Source organism: Python bivittatus, unplaced genomic scaffold (assembly GCF_059951505.1).
Source record: "Python bivittatus isolate LINGU-HERP-01145 unplaced genomic scaffold, Pbiv_v1 ctg000810_np1212, whole genome shotgun sequence".
Lineage (NCBI taxonomy): Eukaryota > Metazoa > Chordata > Lepidosauria > Squamata > Pythonidae > Python > Python bivittatus.
The window spans coordinates 4,105,227-4,120,138 of NW_028277111.1; the positions used below are offsets into that span (position 1 = coordinate 4,105,227).

At 46.1% G+C, this 14,912-nt stretch overlaps 1 protein-coding gene across 1 annotated transcript; it reads right to left on the bottom strand.

Moving 5' to 3' along the window:
• Positions 1-1,840: 1,840 nt before the first annotated feature.
• LOC107326017 (uncharacterized) lies at positions 1,841-9,853 on the bottom strand. Its single transcript, XM_088129413.1, has 4 exons — positions 8,888-9,853; positions 6,446-6,556; positions 5,456-5,582; positions 1,841-4,097 (listed from the first exon to the last, which is right to left on the bottom strand). The coding sequence occupies exons 1-4, from the start codon at positions 9,302-9,304 to the stop codon at positions 2,152-2,154; spliced, it is 2,601 nt and encodes an 866-aa protein (XP_087985539.1). The 5' UTR covers positions 9,305-9,853; the 3' UTR covers positions 1,841-2,151.
• Positions 9,854-14,912: the final 5,059 nt, after the last annotated feature.

Here is a 14,912-nt window from a genome sequence, read left to right on the forward strand (position 1 = left end):
CCTTAATATGGGGAAAAAAATTATATACCTCTTCACCTCTCTTCTCTTTATCTGTGCAGTGTTACTTCTTCTGTTCTTTTTCAATCTTCCATGGCCGTCACATTATCACATCCAACCAAATTTCCTTTGACCACAGACCCAGAAATCAAGTCCTACTGAGGTAACCACCTTTCAAAGAGATATTTTCTCCATAACTGGGAATACAGTATGTGCAGAAAGTGTAAGATGAGTGACACAATGGTGCATTTTCACTGACTCGCCCATTATCTCATACGTTTCTATGGTAACTCTCCTGTATGGGTCATCCCATGACAAGTAAGGCCACTGTTCCATCTTCAGCTTTTTCTATATTGGTGCATTTATAGCTTTGCTCCTGTGTGGATATCTAAGGGAGTGAAGCTGGGATTGCTGTCTGCATTTGGAAAAGGCAGCTACAGTCAGGCAGAAACGCTTCCCACCTCACTTCCCCAAGGCTCAACACAGCCCATTTTCCCAAAGGTACAGCCCCAGAAACCTAAGAGGTGGGCTCATTCGTTCATTCACTCACTCAGTTTACTTACAAGCATCCATGCCAGTGTTCCAGCTGCCTGGCTAATTGAGCCACACCCTAGTGCTTTCAAAGACATGCTGATGTTCAGAGGCAGCCTTGCCCCACTCAGGCTTACAAAAGCAAACATTAAGACAATGTGTGCAGGAGGAAAGGAGATAAGGGCAAGCAGGAGGCAATGTTTGGAGACTGACAACTGTTACAGGCAGGCAAGAGGGCTAACAGTCAACTGCCAAGACCACAAGCTACAGTAAGCAGCATATCCAGGTGGGAGTCCTGTCTGGAGCCTGGCTTGTGAGCTCAGCTGGAGCGCTCAAAAGCAAGAGCTTGGAAGCAACCCGAAAAGGAGCAACCACATTGAGGCAGCCTCTCATCTCAACCAGTGCAAGAACTTTTGGAGGGAGGGAAAGGTTCATGCCACTTTACAGACTTTGAGACATCTGTTTGCCTTAAGGACTGAGTATTAAAGATGTATTTATGTAGCACCATCAGACTGCAAGGCCTAGAAGGGTGGAGTTAACCCAGAGCAATAGCCTGTTGTTGGGGAAGGTGTGTGCCACAATAAAGCATTGTGTGCAGATCTGCTACGCTGTGGTGTGTCCAGTCCTCAGAAAACAAAAGAACCCTCACAGGATGGAAAATAAGACGAACCAAAGATCTTTGCATGTTCCATGCAATAAGTTTTCTCCCATGTCTGGATCCTTTGACGATGACTTGGTTTTTTTTATTATTTTTTATCCCGCCTTTATTATTTTTATAAACAACTCAAGAATGCAACCATACTGAATACTGCTTCCTCCTCCTATTTTCCCCACAACCCTGTGAAGTGAGTTAGGCTGAGAGAGGGACGGGCCCAAAGTCACCCATCTGACTTTCATGCCTAAGGTGGGACCAGAACTCACTATCTCTTGCTTTCTAGCCTGCTGGCTTAACCACTGGACAAACCGTGCATTTATATTTTTCTCCTGTGTGGATCCCTTTATGACAAGTAAAGGTGCTGTAATCATTAAAGTTCTTTCCACACTCCATGTATTTATATGATCTCTTCCCTGTGTGGATCCTCTTGTGAGAATTAAGTCTTCCTTTCTCAGTAAAGCTCTTTCCACACTCTGGGCACTTATACAGTTTATCCCCTGTATGGATCCTTTGGTGGTAAGATCTCCGTTGTCAAAAAAGCTCTTTCCACACTCCAGGCACTTATATGGTCTCTCCCCAGTGTGGATCCTTTTATGATAAGTTCTGTGTTCTGACGAAAGCTTTTTCCACACTCCATGCAACTATAAGGTTTCTCCCCTGTGTGGATCCTCCCACGGCAAGTCAGATAGGTTTCTACTGAAGGCCTTTCCACACTCTATACGTTTATAAGGTTTCGCCCCTGTGTGGATCCTTTCATGACCAGTAAGATGTTCTTCACCACTAAAGTTCTTTCCACACTCTATGCATTTTTATGATTAATCACCTGTACGGATCCATTATTGATGAGTAAAAGTCTAGTGGTTGTTAAAGCTTTTTCCACACTCCTTGCATTTGTATGGATTTTCCCGAGTGTGGATGCTTTCATGAGTAAAGGTCTTGTGATTGTTAAAGCTTTCTCCACACTACATTCATTTATATGGTCTCTCCCCTGTGTGGATCCTTTTATGAGAATTAAGTTGTCCTGTCCGAGCAAAGCTCTTTCCACAATCTGTGCATTTATATGGTTTCGCCCCTGTGTGGATTCTTTCATGGTGAGTAAGATGTCCTTTCTGAGTAAACCGCTTTCCACACTCCATGCATTTATATGGTCTCTCCCCAGTGTGGATCCTTTCATGATGAATAAGTTCTGTGCTCCAGCGAAAGCTTTTTCCACACTCCATGCATTTATAAGGTCTCTCCCCTGTGTGGATCCTTTCATGAGAATTAAGTTGTCCTTTCTGAGCAAAGCTCTTTCCACACTCTGGGCATTTATATGGTTTCTCCCCTGTGTGGATTCTTTCATGGTGAGTAAGATGTCCTTTCTGAGTAAACCGCTTTCCACACTCCATGCATTTATATGGTCTCTCCCCAGTGTGGATCCTTTTATGATGAATAAGTTCTGTGTTCCGACGAAAGCTTTTTCCACAATCCATGCATTTATAAGGTCTCTCCCCTGTGTGGATCCTTTGGTGAGAAGTAAGGTCACAGTTGTCAATAAAGCTCTTTCCACACTCCATGCATTTATATGGTCTCTCCCCTGTGTGGATCCTCTTATGAGAATTAAGTTTTCCTTTTTGAGTAAAGCTCTTTCCACACTCCATGCATTTATACAGTTTATCTCCTGTGTGGATCCTTTGGTGGCGAGTAAGGTCACTATTGTCAAAAAAACTCTTTCCACACTCCATGCATTTATATGGTCTGTCCCCTGTGTGGGTCCTTTGATGGGAAGTAAGGTCACTATGCTCAATGAATCTCTTTCCACACTCCCTGCAACTATAAGGTTTGTCTCCTGTGTGGATCCTCTGATGGCGAGTCAGATTACAGTTAGTACTGAAGCCCTTTCCACACTCTGTGCATTTATAAGGTTTCTCCCCTGTGTGGATCCTTACATGACGAGTAAGATGTCCTTTCCGGATAAAGCCCTTTCCACACTCTATACACTTATATGGTTTCTCACCTGTATGGATCCTTTTATGATGAGTAAAGGTCTCATGGTTGTTAAAGCTTTTTCCACACTCTATGCATTTATATCGACTCTCTCCAGTGTGGATCCTTTCATGATGAGTAAAGGTGCTGTAGTCATTAAAGCTTTTTCCACACTCCATGCATTTATATGGTCTCTCCTCTCTGTGGATCCTTTGGTGGCGACTAAGGTCTCTGCTGTCAATAAAGCTCTTTCCACACTCCATGCACCTATATGGTCTCTCCCCTGTGTGGATTCTTTGGTGGCGAGTAAAGTCTCTGTTCTCAATAAAGCTCTTTCCACACTCCGTGCATTTATATGGTCTCTCCCCAGTATGGATCCTTTTATGATGAATAAGCTGTGTGTTCCGACAAAAGCTTTTTCCACACTCCATGCAACTATATGGTTTCTCACCTGTATGGATCCTCTGATGGCGATTAAGAGTACTGCTGCTACTGAAGCTCTTTCCACACTTCATGCATAGTTTCATCTCTCTGCTTAGACTGAAACCCTTCCCAAATTTTATAAATGTATGTGGTTTGTGTTTCCTGTACAGTTTCTTAGGTAAAGTAAGAGAAAAAGAATGATTGATGTATTTTCCATACTGTCTGTAGCGATATTCTTTTCCTTTAGTCTGGCTTTTGCCGTATTCACTTAAATCAAATTCATTTTTCTCTCTTCTCCCATATTTTCCCCTTCTCTTCCCTTTCTGATCTTGCAGGGTCTGGAAGCCATGGATTTCAACAGGGAGAGAAGTGGAGGACTTCTCCCCTCCATCTTCTGAGTGACTTCTCTCTTGCCTTTTTGGATTTCCTTGATGGTCAAATGTAACTTCTTTGACTTCACGCTCTGCTGTTTGCAGTGGCATTAACGTCGCCTGATTGTCATTGTCATTCTCCGGCCCATCACCAGCTTGGAAAAAAGAAAATAGAAATTCTCGTTAGAATTTAGTAAATCCTTCCTTGGCCAAAGAGCTGCTATCCTCCTCCTTGAAGGAAGCAGCGGTGTCCCCTCCTCAAAAGCCATTACTCAGCCTGGCCATTCTGAATAACTACTCATGTCTCCAACAGGCTCTTCTGGCAAAGGTTGTTGAGAAAAGGGTGAGGCTACAGCTGCAGAGGACTCTGCGGGGAGATTATCTGAACCAGTTTCAGTGGAGTTTCAAGTCAGAGTTACAGACAACTTGGATAATGCTGGGGGGTGACCTCTGGAGGAATTGGAATATGAGGAGTATGATCCCCCTAATGTTACTTAATCTCTCCATGGCTTTTGATACAATTGATAACGGTATCATTCTGGACCACCTCCAAGGTCAGGGTTTGAGAATACTGTTTTGCAGTGGTTGTCTTTCCCTAAGTGACAGTTTCAGTGCAGCGTTTGGGGGGCGGGGGGGGGGAGGTCAGGCCCAAGGTTCCTCAGTTGTGGAATTCCTCAAAGCTTTACACTCTCTGCACTCCTGTTTAACTTAGACATGTAGTGCTGAATGAAGTGATCCATCAAAATGGGGTTAGGTAAGTCATTCTAATGTTGATACTATAGTACACTTTATATCTTGAGCCCAGGCTGCATACAGGATGATGTCCAAGCTATGCAAGTCCGGATGTGCAGAGGAACAAATTGGGGCTAAGTCCCAGAAAACTGGAGCTGCTCTAAGAATGGAAGCCATCTGATTTCAGAGATTCCATATTCATTTCTGGATGGGGTCAGAAGTCCCTGCACTGAACTGGATTATAACTTGGGACTCCTTTTGGACACCCAGTTCTTTGATGAGCAGATAGCAGCTAACTGCTTCTTCTCTCCCCACCATCGTCATTCATTGATTAAGTCCTATTTTCTAGTTCTTCCTCTCCATCTTTTCCCCAGAACAAAAAATAGCTGCTTGCACTGACACTTTTCAGAATCTGCATCCTTCATTTTTGATGGCGGGAGGGGGCAGAACTGCTGGTGGGACAGATGGTTCCAAGTAGCTGGAAGGGGTTCTTTTCATCTCCCCTTTCTGTCCCTCTAAATATGCCAAAGGGTTTTGGGCCTCCCACAGCATTCCCAACCCATTTCCTGCCAGTTAAGATGAAGGTCTCTGTTTGCTTCATGGACACAACCAGGAAGCTTTCTTGGCAACAATGAAGAAGTGGAAAATCATGCCTTCTTTCAGAATGTTTTTTGAGTACCAGCCTAGATATATGGCCTTGGATATTATTGAAATACTAAACACCTCCCACTGAAAAAAAGCTTTCCCAATGAATGGAACCCAGAGTAAAGAGGGACGTTACCCAGAGCAGCCATATTCCTTGAAATCTCCAGCATGACTTCCCTGCACAAGGCCCTCTGGCCAGAATCCAGCAATGCCCACTCCTCCTCTGTGAAGTCCACAGCCACCTCTTCAAAGGGACCAGAACCCTAGAAAAAGAGAAAATTTTCCTTAGCAGATAATCCCACAAAAGACTTATAAGTTCTCTCTTACTGAACAAAACAGAAAAAAGAGCTTTGCAAGGCACCAAATGGACATTTTCTTGCAGGGCAGGTTTATGTCTGCATGTCCACATAGTCCTTGTGCCTGTGAAGTCAACCCCGCCCCCCCCGAGGCTGCTGCTGTAACTGCACAAAACATGACTGCATCCAACTTGTAGAATGGCAACACAGCCCCCTTGGGGAGCCTCCCCCTGGCCTAGAATAACTCACCAAGGTTTGGGGGAGCAGAATCCCCTGGTCTCACCTGCTTGGGGAGCAAATTCCAAATTCCTTAGAAAATACGACACACTCACTAGGAATTTCTTTCCCGGCCTATTTCAAAATGTTGGCAATGGGCCTGGGAATCCCAAGTCACCTGACCAACAGTCTTACTGTTGCAGCCACTTAGCACTGACTTAAGGGTTTTTACATGGGAAATCTGTCCTTCATACGATTCATTTTTAAGTGGTTATGCTGGCATATTTCTGAAGCAGTTTTTATCTTATTCCTATTGTTTCAATTCATGGGCTTCATTTTTTAATTGGTTTTCAGCACACCTCTGAAAAGTATTAAGAAGTATTAAAACTCTTTCAATAAATAAATTACATTTCCTAATACAAGCCTCTCAGCCTGCGAATTGTTTCTCATTTGCATCTCCAGAAGAATTTTTAAAGTAGAATGAGTGTGATTCAGTGGGTCATTCTTGGGGGGACACTGTTCCAATGCACACAGACTCAGCATTTGGTTGTAAAAGCAGCTCATAAACAGGCGGAGCTTGAACTCTACTGCTCTCAGAAGACACCTACACTTACCTGGCGAGGTGGTCTGAGTTGGATCCTCCTGAAAAGCAGCTCTTGAGACGGAGTGGATCGATCTCTTCCCTGGAGCTCTGCTGGGATCTCTCCCATGACCGGCTCCTGCAACTGAAAGAACAGTCTGGTTTATGATCCACTTTTGCAGGACCATAAACTGTATTAGCTCACTGATACAAGTGATACAACTGAAGGATTCTGCTCTGTACATGGCTGCCATTTTTGTGAATTGCTTTGTTGCCTCTTTTAATTTCCTCTTTTCATTCTGATCAGGAGTTCCTTCTTTATCTTTTCCTCTTCTCGATAGGTGTGGCCTTTCCTTCTTTGTCAATGTACTTATACCTGTTCTATCTCTTCCTCCTGAAGTATTTTCCTTTAGATTTATGGACCTTAGTCTTGAGAGGGACGAGATCGATCTCCCCTTCCTTTTGGTTTGCCTTCCCTTTGCCTCTTGCGGTGGGCAGTTCAGGGACAGACCTTGGGATCAACACTGAGATGGTTTTGCAGGGAAGACGCGCCCCCAGAAAATATTATGATTGTGATTAAAAGGCAATTTGGACACTTCATTCTTTCTCTCCTCTAATTCCCTGATTGGTTTAAGTTTTAGTTATAAATGTTGTAAGGTTATTTTGAATATTTAGAAACCAAGAGCTGAACCAGAGAGAATCTCTGTTTGAATGGATTGAAATATCTTGGCAGATTTTCCCAGCAAACCACTTTTGGAAGTAACTGTGATGAATATTGGACTTAAAGAGCCCTCTTATCATAAATATTAAAGTTTAATCAACAATATACAGTATACTTTATTTCAATGCACAGGTACATGTAGACTGCAACACTATCCTGGGATGGACTAAACAATGAAATTCTGCAAACCGGGAAAAGACCAAACTACAATGGGTGGATAACAGGCATAAACTCCCATAACCAAGAACGGCCCAAAGACAGAACATTCCTTAAACTGCTTTCTAGAACAATATTCTGTGACCTGATTGATAAAAAATGCCAGCTCACAATGCAACATTTTTAGGTAATAAAATCAGAAACATAGGAGAATTAGGGCAGCAAATTGTGTATGTGTGCATAAAATGTAAAGGTGTGTTAATTTGTTGCTTTCTCTTGGTATTGTGGTACTACGGGCCATATTAAAGGTTAAATATTCCATTTCGTTTATTAGGTATAATACAGTATGTAGATCACTAACAACAGTACAAATGTCCGATCTAATATTTAGTGCTGTGGCCCTGTACCAGAAGCAGTTCACATAACCCAGATCGTTGCCCTTATTTGGCTAGAATCAGGTAACAGGAGATCACAATGTAAACACTGATGTTTATGCTACATGTTGATAGTATCAGGAAGGATATACAAGTGTATTAAAAAAAAAATCAACTTAATAGCTTATCAAAACACTCCAGAGAAAAGGATGCTGTGTAATTGCCTTACCCCTTTTATCTTTCTCTTATTTCTGTTTCAAATGCTAAAGACAATATGTATATAATCTGAAGAGTGGGTTTGCTCAGAGCTCTCTCCTGCTATTGGCTGCTAGGGAGCCCAGTGATCACTGTAAGGCGATACCAGTAAACTATACTTTGTTGTTTCCCTCCCCAAAAGCTTTGTTTTTTCTTCAGTGACCATTTTTTTCACAACACTATCTTATCTACAATAGGTACTCTGCTTACCACCAAAGAGCTACAAGATTTGTGGTAACTAATTATCAGACGACCTCTCTGCTTACAGTAGTTGGGAAAGTCATGTAGGCTTGGGATCTGCACCTCTAATTAGTTATGCTGAAAACGAGGAATGTACTAAAGGGACAACTATATTCAAACTGTGATTTGGTAATGTATTATAATGTACACTGCTGCTTTCTATGGTGATTGTGCTCACTAGAGCCAAAAAACTTGAGGAGGGGGAAAAAGTGTTTTCAGTCTTTTCACCTCCTATTTGCAGCTGTGTAATACCCCTGTACTTCCTTGTTTCCTGCTTCTTGCCAAAAAAGATTTATCTAAGAGAAGAAATATAACTCTCCAATATCCTGTTTGGTTAACACGTTATGTTCATGAGAAAAAGGGTTGACTTCTCTTGATTAAGTTCAACACTAATGGTACTGACTAAGATTTCTAAAACAACCACAGAACTGGGATATGGACACACGCTTTTGTGTGTGTACGTTTGGGGGGGGTGTTTGGGAAGGGCTATTGTTGGGGACTAAAGCCCTCTTGGAACTGGGTTTGGAGTCTGCATCCTTGGTCTGGGAATCTCGGCTGGAGGAATCTCCCAGAGGAAACAGAAGCCTTTGCCTCAAGACGAAAAGACTTCTCAGAATATTGAGATTTCCAGAAAAGACTGCACAGACATGTTCTTAATTTCTGCGATTTCCTGCAGATATTCCTAGATATCTTCTCGCCCCTCGCAGCTCCCCGGACGAAATCCTCTCACCTGCCTCTCCCGCAGCTCCTCCTCGCCGGCGGCTTGGCTCAGCAGGAAGCCCTCGGCCAGGGCCACCGCCTGCGAGCAGGTCTCCGCCCCGCATTCCCCGACCCAGCGCTCCACCTCGGCGGGCAGCAGGGCCAGGAACTGCTCCAGCACCAGCAGGTCCAGCATCTCCGCCTTGCTGCTCCGCTCCGGCCGCAGCCACCGACGGCACAGCCGGTGCAGCTGGCTGCACGCCTCCCGGGGCCCGCGGGCCTCCTGGTAGCAGAAGCCGCGGAAGCGCTGGCGCTGCGCGTCCGGGCCGAGCCTCCCCTCGGGGAGGGCTTTCGGGCTGCCCCTTCCCCCGAAGGCCCCTCCGCGGCCGGCCTGGACGGCGGGAGGGCCCGCGGCCGCGCCCAGCCCCGAAGACCTCGGGGCCTCCATCCCGCCTCCGGCTCGTCCGCAGCGGAAACAGGGAAACCCTCCGCAGGGCCGCTCTCATTCCCCGCAGTCCGCTTCTCCGAGGGCGCTCCGGGGACCCTCCTCAGGCCCCGCGCGGCCCTCTCCGGTTTCAGCCCCGAGAGCAGAGCAAACGCCTCGCCGGGCCCCGCACAGCAGGCCGAGCCGAGCGCGTCCGAGGAGGGGGAAGCTGCCCCCACGCGCCGCTGCTTCCTGCCGCCCGACCGCCATCGGGGCTCCAGCGACCGTCGGGGACCCGGGCCGGGGGCCGCAGCCGAGGCTCCTTCCCGGGCGGGACCTTTCCCTGTTCCCTCGAGGCCCCCCAACCGCCCCCCCGGTTTCCGGGGGGGAGGGGCTCCGCTTCCTCGGGGCTTCTGCGCCTGGGAAGAGCAGCTGCCAGCCGCTCCCGCCACAACTTCCCGCGCCCTCCCGGCCTCCGAGCGGGTCTGTCAGAGAGTGCTCCTTCCTAGAGGGGCAAAACGCTGTGGCGACTTTCCTTTCCTGCCCGTGGCTAGAGAGCCTCCCCAGTGGAACCCACCGCCCCCCCCGCTCCTCTCCTGTGCTCCGCTTGGCAGAGAGTGCTTCTGCGCATGCTCCGTTCATTGCTGACGCTAGAAAGCGGTCTGAGCTGCGGTGCTGGGGGAGCATTTATTCGGGGGATGGGCGAGGCTGCGGGGGGTGGGAGAAGGGCGAGGTGGTCGGGGATGATGGGCACGGCGGAGGCCTAGCAGGGGCTGGAATGAGCAAAGCGGCCCGTTTCGGAAGCGTCAGGCCGGGCGGGGCTCTTCGAGGCAGGCGCCCCTTCTCCGAGGAAATCCGAAGAGCCTCTGGGACACGTTTTCCCATCGCATCCTTGGGATGGAAGCTGGTTTAATTGTGGCTTCTGTGCTCTGGGATTTCCCTTGGTCTGTCCCAGAATCCTCTTCGAAGTGTGTCGGCGTTTCTGGGACGGGTGGAAGAAGTGGAGGGGAGACTGGAACGAGGGCGCTGGAAGTGAGAGAAATGGAAAGAGGAGCCGCAGGGCTGGCGTCCACCAAGTAAATTTTTTCATTTATTATGAAGCAAGCAAGTAAATGCTCTCCGGATTCCTTCAGGCCAGTTTGGATGTCCTCTCTGCTGTCTTAATCCTTGTGTATCCCTATAGTCACTCTCTGTGGAGGTGTACAGTACTCCTTTTTCTACAGAGTTCAGTCTGTCTTTTCTCTTTTTTAGTTTTTATTTTCTAGTTCTGTTCTGTCCAAGTCTTGACTTTTTCTTCGCCTTTCTTGCTTGGTTGTTTCTGGTTGATTCTTGAGGAGTTGATCCGGTTTCAAGGGGCTGCAGTACCACCACCAACAAAAAACTTTAATGTGGGGCTCAGTATTGCTGGCTATGATGGATGAGGTTCGGATATCAAAAAACAAATACATGGAACGAGATGCCAGGAGAATCACAGTTAATAAAAGTTTATTAATAAAGTCCCAGTACTTGCATTGAAGAGTTTCTTCCCCAAGATGAGTAGGGAAGCTCAAGTGGTTGAGAAATAGTTGCTATGGCAACTGCTCACAAAGGGGTTGCCTTTGAAGCTTCCGGTAAATTGACGTTCCTCTACAACAGAGGAACATGTTGAGGCTGAAAACAGTGCCCAAATGCAGGATTCGGCTGCTGAAATCTTTCTGGAGTAAAGAGAGATTGCAAGATTCCCCATGTGTACTCTGTACAGTGGGTTTTTTTGTGAGCAGATGGCAAGTTTCTGTTAATGTAACTACAATAAAGTAGATTTAGCTTATATGGTTGTGTTTCCTGTCTGGTGTACTTGGTAAGGCTGACATCAACCTTGTGAGTCTGAAAGTATATTCTCCCGCCGTCACCTATACAGCCTTATAATTTAGGGAGGGTCCCTCCTGAGCCTCTTGTTCTGTCCACTTTGGAGCTGTGGGCTACACTCCCTTTTATCTGACCATTCCCTAGGCAGCATAGGCAGTCTCCCAAGGCCATCCCACATACCATTACACCTTCCTTGCCAGCAAAAGTGTCCAGTGATTTGAGAAGGAGCTGAGTTAGGACAGCAATAGTAGTAAATGCCTCCTGGACTGAGGTGCTATTATCATCCCTGCTGAGGGAGGCAGTGGTTTGCCCCCTCCTCAAAAAGCCATCACTTAGCCTGGACATCCTGGACAAGTACTTCCTTCCATTCCCTGTAAGCAAGAGAAAGGTGTGGAAATAGACTATTTTAAGGCCTTGTGAAAGACTACGTACAAATCCACAGAGGTCCAGAATTTCTTTCTAAAAGAAGCTAGTTAATGGAAGGAGCTCAGCCTCCCCTGCTTTCAGAAGAAACCTTAGCTTACCTGGGGAGGTGACCCAAGTTGGATTCCTGGGAGATCCTCCTGAAAAGTGGCTCCCATGAGGGACTGGATCGATCTCCTCTTCCTGGGGGGCCTGCTGAGCCATCAATGGCTCCTGCACCTGGAAAACCACCCTGGTTAATGATCCGCTTTTGGATAACTAGAACTGTGTTGCTTTGCTCACCTTGCCTTTGGCCTCTCATACTGGACTTCCCCAGTCCAAGTCAAACTGACAGAACTCCGGGATTCTGCTCTCTACATGGCTGCTATTTCCAGGTAAAGGCCTGCCATTTTTATGAAATGCTTCACTGCCTCTTTTTATTTCTTTTCATTCTGATCAGGAGTTCCTTCTTTATCTTCTGCTCTTAATTGGTGTGGCCTTTCCTTCTTTGTGGATTTACTTATGCCTGTTCTATCTCTTCCTCCTGGAGTATTTTCCCTTAGATTTAGGGACCTTCCGCTCTTGAGAGGGACGGGATCGATCTCCCCTTCTTTGTGGATTTACTTATGCCTGTTCTATCTCTTCCTCCTGGAGTATTTTCCCTTAGATTTAGGGACCTTCCGCTCTTGAGAGGGACGGGATCGATCTCCCCTTCCTTTCGGTTTGGCGTAACACTGAGATGCTTTTGTGGGGAAAATGCACTCCCTGCAAATATTGTGAGACTGATTAAAGGGCAACCGGCACACTTCGTCTCTTCCAGTCAGTAATGAACTCTTAGGTTTTTAATTCTAAACATATATTTTCAAATATGCAAGTTAAACTCTTTTTGTCCACCTTACATAATTTTAATATTTTATTGAATAACTCTTTGTCCTTTATGAGTTCCTTGAACCAAATTGCAACTTCATAAAGTACAGAGGTACGTAATGTACCTCTGCTTCATTGTTTCCTCTTTCTTGCAAAAAAATTACCTAGGAGGAACAGAAGACCCTTCCGGTCATGATCACTGAACAGGTTCTGTTCCTGAGAAAGAGGAATCGTGCTCAATGCCAATTACTATTTCTTAGGTCATCCGAGAACTGGGGGCTCCGGTTCAGGTGTGGACACGTGCTGTTGGGAGGGGGAATGTGTTTGGGAAGGGCTATTGTTGGGTATAAAAGCCCTCTTGGATTCTGGCTTGGGGGTTTGTCTCCTTGGTCTGGGGAACCTGAGTATAGGAGTCAGCCCAAAATTTGTTCTCTATATGTCTTTTCTCTGTCACTGTAAAAAGGAAAATATAGGCATCAGCATATACAGAATGCAAGTCTTTAAAATGAGGTTGGCTGCGGTGTTCAGCAGTTTGAATAATAGGAGCTGAAATGGAAAAGGAGGCAGGAGAAAGTTGTAGGGGAGGAGGAGTTGGGTTGCCTCGCCTAATGACCATGGGATTCAGTTAACAATGGCAACTGAAACTGCAGGGATTGCCATCCCCTGCCTACCCAATCTTTTAAAAGCAGTTTTTCATGAACTCCAGCTTTCCCAACTATTAAATGTTATTACTAGCCCTAAGTTTTTGTGAGCTGATGGAGGATTGAAATTAGGATGAGATGGGAGTGGGTTGGGTACAACATACTAGTTATAGTCACCCTGCTTACCAAATGCACATTGCAGTAAGCAGGAGTGCAAACAGGTACTTAATGTGCTTTACAGACAACTTCATTGTCCAAAAGATGAAGGAGTGAAGTAAGGAATCAGCTATGCTGGACTTAATGCTTAGTAATAAGGAAGAAATGGTTAAGGTAGTGGAAGTTGCAGATATCTTGGGAGAGAGTGAGCCCGTCTCATCCTAGAATTCACCATACATATTGCAGGCACATTAGTGTCCTAGATTTCCAGAGAGCTGCCTTCAGCAAGCTAAGGAAAGAAGTTCAAAGGACTGCATGGATGGAAATCTAGAAGGGAAAGCAGCTCCAGAAAGTTGGGAAATTCTGAAAAATGAGGTAATTAAGGCTCAAACGCAAACAATACCAAAGGAGAAAGAAAAATGGAAGACACTTGAAGAAACTGGCATGGTGACATAAAAAACTCTCTGAGAAACTGAGAAACAAAAGAGAAAGTTTTAAAAAATGGAAGGAAGCGCATGTAACAACAACAAAAAAAACCAATTATCAGCAAATACCCCAAATCTGTGACAATGGGGTCAGGAAGGCTAAAGCTCAGAATGAGCGAAGGCTTGTAACAAATGCAAAAAACAATTTATTTGGGCATGTGCAAAACAAGAGGAAAGTCAAGGAAGCTATCAGTCCTCTGGCTGGAGAAGATACATGCAGTCCTTGACTTATGACAGCAGTTGACACCAGAATTTCTGTTACTAAGTGATGCGGTCATAAAGTGCGACAGCATCGCTTAGCGATGGCAATCCCTGCAGTTTCAGTTGCCATTGTTAACTGAATCCCATGGTCATTAGGCGAGGCAACTTCCTGCCGGCTTCCCACAACCAAAGTCAGTGGGGAAGCTGGCAGGAAATACAAGTCCCAGGCCTGCAGGCAGGTAAGTGGCTGCTGTCAGGTCGGGGAGGGAGCGAGGGGGTACAGGGGAGGGTTGGGGAGGGTGCAAAGGGGTGCATGAGAGGTGCATGTCAGGGAATGTGTGCAACTGTGTGAGAGATGTGGCGCAGGTCAGGGAGGGTGCAGGAGGGTGTACATGAGGGTCAGGGAGGGTGCGCCAGAGTGTATACTAGGTGCAGGTCAGGGAGGTGCACAGGGGTGTGTGAGTGGCTGGTGCAAACACAGAGAGGCTGGGGGAGGTACGGGGTGGGGGAGACTTACCCTAGTGACCTGTGACCTTCCCTGTCGGCTTCCTCATTAACTTTCTGAGGAAGCTGGTAGGAAAGGTTGGAGAGTGATCATGTGATTGTGGGGCACTGCAACCAGTCATAAGTGTGAACTAATTGCCGAGTGCCCAGATCGTGATCATGTAACCATGGAGGTATTGGGACAGCCAGAACTCTGAGGACCGGTCATAACCACCATTCATTCAGCTCCACCATAAATTTGGTTGCTGAACAAATGATCATAGGTCAAGGGCTATCTGTAGTTAGCAGAGATGGGCAACAGAGAGAAGACTGAACTGCTTAATTCCTATTTTTGCATCTGTCTTTTCACACCATGGGAAGGCAGAAGAAAAATGCAGGTCAAAATAAGTAGGGATTGGTAATAGAAGTTCTAGCTGCTCTGAAAGAATTCAGTATCTGGGACCAGATGGGTTACATCCCAGGTGCTAAAGAAACTGGTGGTTGTGAATTCAGAAGCACTGACTGTAACCTTTCAGGATTCCTGAAATACAG